This window comes from Benincasa hispida, chromosome 11, assembly GCF_027475165.1.
Source record: "Benincasa hispida cultivar pf3 chromosome 11, pf3_genome.v1.1, whole genome shotgun sequence".
Classification (NCBI taxonomy): domain Eukaryota; kingdom Viridiplantae; phylum Streptophyta; class Magnoliopsida; order Cucurbitales; family Cucurbitaceae; genus Benincasa; species Benincasa hispida.
The window spans coordinates 29,800,193-29,804,840 of record NC_143488.1 but is presented as its reverse complement, the minus strand read 5'-3'; the positions used below and the strand labels follow the sequence as shown (position 1 = coordinate 29,804,840).

Here is a 4,648-nt window from a genome sequence, read left to right as displayed (position 1 = left end):
TCAATCTGTAAATGTGAACTTAGCTCGAAGATAATTGACACGACCCTTCTTTATAGAGATTAGAGGTTCAATTCCCCCAACACCACATATTGTAAAAAAAAAAAAAGAAACCATATACATTTGCCAAAGTGAACTCAGGTGAATGATAATTGGCATGACCTTCCTTTCTAGAAATTGTTAAAGAGGTTCAATCAACATTGTTAAAGAGGCGCTATTCTAATGATTTAAATGGAATAAAAAAAAAAAAAAACCATTCTCCATCCTTAAAAAATGCTAGCAATGATTCAAAATATCCACAAGTTTTTTACCATTTTTTATTTGGACTACTTTAGTGGAGCTATTTTTACCATTTCCCACTTTCTTTTCTTACCTCCCAATTGTTGTCTACTAAGAAGAAAAAACATATACATCTGTCATATTATTGTGTGTATATGTTTTATAATTTAAAGGAATTAAAGTCAACCATGGCAAAAGTTCCTTGTTAAATACTTAAAATTTAGCATCACTTTCCATTTCAAATTCCCCAATAATTCTCTCTTCAATGACCATGGCATCTCATCTGTTCTTCTTCATGCTCTTTCTTTTTCTTTCTCCTCAAGTTCATTCCATTTCTTTCCAAATCAACAACTTTGATTCCAATTCCAATATAGTTTTTCATGGAGATGCAAAACCTATAAATGAATCCATTAGATTTAATGGTGAACTTGGTTGGGCCACTTATGCCCAAAACCTCCTTCTTTGTGATCATACCAATTTTAAAACCCACTTCTCATTTTTCATGAAAAACACCAACAATAGTAACTCCACTATTACTCATAGCAATAGATTGGCTTTTTTCCTTGCTCCATCTGAATTCAACCCACCACTTAATTCTTCTTCTTCTTCCTCTGTAGGTCTATTTAATTCTACTCAAAACCAAATCCTTTATGTTGAATTTGAATGGAATCCCCCATTTCAACACATTGGCATCAACAATAGCTCAATTGCTTCATCAACTTATTCAACAAATCATGATCAGAAGAAGAAGACCCTTGTTTGGATTTCTTACAACTCAACTACTAAGAATCTGAGTGTCTCATTCAACAACAATAATAACAATTATACAATAACTCTTTCTCATCAAATCCATTTGATGGAGATTCTTGGCGAAAATTTGACGATTGGGTTTGCAGCTGCTTCGGTTGAGGATCTCATCATTGAATTTTGGGAATTCAGTTCAAGTAATTTAGATGGAGATGAAGAAATTAGTGATGAAAAGGCCATAGACATGAATTTATTAGCTGTTCTAATAGCTTGGGTGGGTGTTTTTGTAATAGCAATCATTTCAATATTAATAATTTCTTTGATGAGAATGAAGAAAGATGATGATGAAGAACATGGGGTGATGAAATTGGCTTCAATTTATTCTGATTTGAACAAAGAAGAAGCTTCAAAACCAAGGAGATTCTCTTACAAATATCTTGCTATGGCCACTGATAATTTTGCAGTGAATAGAAAATTGGGAGAAGGAGGGTTTGGGGCAGTGTTTGAAGCTCATTTGCCTGGTGCTAATAAAACAGTTGCTGTTAAGAAAATCTTCAAAGGCTCAATACAAGGAAAGAGAGAGTATTTAAGTGAAGTCAAGATTATTAATGGGATGAAGCACAAGAATTTGGTGAAACTTATTGGATGGTGTCATGAGAAAGATAATACTGAGTTTCTTCTTGTCTATGAGTTCATGCCTAATGGTACTCTCCATTCTCATCTTTTTGCAAATCGCCCTCCTCTCCCGTGGCCGCTCAGGTGCGTTCAATTATCACTATACTCAAAAAGTTTTAAATTTACGTCTAATACATGTCACCTTCATTAAGCTAGTGGTTCCACTGACGCCATGGTCGCTAACACGAGCTACCTCTCACATTAGATTTGGTTAAGTTAAATATATATAGAATTTCTTGTATTATAGTGCCATTTAAAATTGGATAAATTATATATAGGTTAAACTATGTCCTTATGCTTTGAAGTTTGTTCAATTTTAGTTCATATACATCCAGTAAATTTTAAATTTAGTTTCTCAAAATTAATTTTTATTGAAATTGGTTAAATAATAATAATAATTTTCACGAAAAAAAATATAATATGTGAATATATTTTCAAAAATTATAATAAAAATTCTAATAGATAATAAAAGTTTTTTAAAAAATTAATAATAAACTCGCATTGGGACTAAATTTAAGATTTTGAAAGTACAGTGATTAAGATTTGACAACTACAAGTGTAGTGACTAACATTGAACAAACTTCAAATATAAGAATCAAAAAGATATTTTAACCAATTATAAATTAAAATTTGAACTTTTGTGTACTTCGATATGAATTGAATACATGATAGTTTGAGTTACCTATATATGTCAATGAAGTGGACTTTTGTATTTAGCTGACTCAGTGAGCGAGTCGACAAAAAACAAAAAACAGGTTGGATTTAAACTTAACCAATGATTTTAGATGGGACTTAGGGTAAATGAGTATTGATAGATCGGATTTGGTAACTAATTCGTATTTTGTTTTTGGTTTTTTTAAAACTAAGCATATTTTCTTTCAATTTACAAGAGTTGACTTTTTCTTAGCTAAATTTCAAAAACAAAAACAAGTTTTCAGAAACTGTTTTTTAGTTTTCAAAAGTTGACTTGGTTTTTTAAAACATTGGTAAAAAGTAGATATCAAATCAAGAAATTTAGGAGTAGAAGGAGTATTTATAAGCTCAATTTTAAAAAACTAAAAACTAATAGGCCTTATTTGATAACCATTTGGTTTTTTGTTTTGAAAATTTTTTAAAACTAAAAAAATAGCTTAAAAAAACTTGTTTTATTGTTGAAATTTGGTGAAGAAGTCAAGCATTATACATAAGAAAGATACAAATCATTGTAAAAAATAACTACCTGCACTTTCTCAATCAGTCAGTGGCTTGAGTAAGTAGGGACTATTATTAATCAAGTTTTATGAAACCCAAGGGACAAAATTCAATTATTCAAATACATAATCTCTTGCTCTTAATATGGTGCTAATTCAATGCCTTATTCAAAAGCTTTAATATTTCTTTTCTCCATATACTAATCAACTTAGGTACAAAATATCCTTGGGACTGGCATCTGCCCTACTATACCTTCACGAAGAACGGGAGCATAGTGTTGTCCACAGAGATATCAAATCAAGCAATATACTACTTGATTCTGATTTCACTGCAAAGCTCGGCGACTTCGGATTAGCGAGGCTCGTAAAACATGAACTCAACTCGAAAAGACCCGGGTTGGTGGGAACGTTTGGGTACATGGCTCCGGAGTACATAAGCAGCGGTCGGGCAAGCAAAGAATCAGACATATTCAGCTATGGAGTGGTTTTACTTGAGATTGTGAGTGGAAGAAAGTGTTGTGATAATTCAGGAAAGGGACTGATAGAGTTGGTTTGGGATGCTTATGGAAGAGGGGAGCTAGTTGAAGCAATATTGGATAAAAAACTTGGAGATGGATTTGTGGAGGAAAGAGAAGTTGAGCGTTTGAGTGTGGTTGGGTTGTGGTGTGCTCATCCTGATGCTACTCAAAGGCCATCCATTAAGCAAGTGATTCAAGTTCTTAGTTTTCAAGAGCCAATGCCTAATTTACCACTAAAAATGCCTCTTCCAATTTTTAATCATGCTTCCTCTAAGTTTTATAAACTCAATGTTGCATATCCAGAAGAAAATTTGAGCTTGACTTGTACTTTTAGCCCTTTGAGAACATAGGAATATGCAATATTGTATATTATTCTTTCAACTTAAATCTTGTTCGACTAATTTCATCACCCAACCTATTCTTTTGCTTTTATTCTATCCTCGGACCAAAAGTTTGTTATTATGTTAGTAAAATGGTTTTTAGATGCGAGAATCGATTGCTATTAGCATTTGATTTTAGATGTATAACAGAGACTATAGTTTTATTTTTTGGGCTATAGACTAACAAATACTATAACTTTTAGTTTACTCATCGATGCAATAGTTCTCTTTATACACTCATTTTCAAGTAACCTCTTGTTTTTTTTTTAAAAAGAAGTGTTATATTCTTTTTATGAATTTATTGTATAACATGGGTAAAAGTTTGATGCAAATTGGGAATCAAGTATTGCAAGAATAGTATTGAAATGGTCTCGAAAGTTTTTAAGATTTTGCATTCATGCATGCAACGTCTGGTCAAATATCTTATCCATGTAAGAGATGACAACGTAATACTTATAGTTCGAGATAGATGTGATTTTTGTTCAAGTATTTGAACCAAAGAAACATAGACTCACTATAAGAAAAAAATGTCTACGATAGCTTCGAAAAAATGTTATAATAGCTCTAGTATAGCGTTTTATGCAAAGTTGTGACAGTTCACTCTATTAAAAGTATGGGGCTTTTATAACATTTTTAAAACGCTATAAAAAGTTCTAACATTTTTATAGCATTTATTTACATACTTTTTATAGCATTTTGTAAATACCACAAAGACGAACTTTAAATAGCACATTTCATCTTTGTAAAATGTAAGATAGCATTTTGGAAAAGCTATAAAAATATTTTTATAGATTATGTTATTATTTATCTATTATAGAATTTATTTGCGATTATAATTATTTATTTAATAGAAGGTATGATA

At 31.2% G+C, this 4,648-nt stretch overlaps 1 protein-coding gene across 1 annotated transcript; it reads left to right on the top strand.

Annotated features, from left to right (window-relative positions):
• The first annotated feature begins 664 nt into the window (after positions 1-664).
• On the top strand, positions 665-3,808 carry LOC120090638 (L-type lectin-domain containing receptor kinase IX.1-like). Its single transcript, XM_039048357.2, has 2 exons — positions 665-1,782; positions 3,102-3,808. The coding sequence occupies exons 1-2, from the start codon at positions 779-781 to the stop codon at positions 3,754-3,756; spliced, it is 1,659 nt and encodes a 552-aa protein (XP_038904285.2). The 5' UTR covers positions 665-778; the 3' UTR covers positions 3,757-3,808.
• Positions 3,809-4,648: the final 840 nt, after the last annotated feature.

Excerpts from the sequence above, each read along its gene's own strand:
- LOC120090638 (XM_039048357.2), top strand. The coding sequence starts at position 779 with ATGAAAAACACCAACAATAGTAACTCCACTATTACTCATAGCAATAGA. Across the intron at positions 1,783-3,101 it reads CCTCTCCCGTGGCCGCTCAG|GTACAAAATATCCTTGGGAC; the intron begins GTGCGTTCAATT and ends TAATCAACTTAG.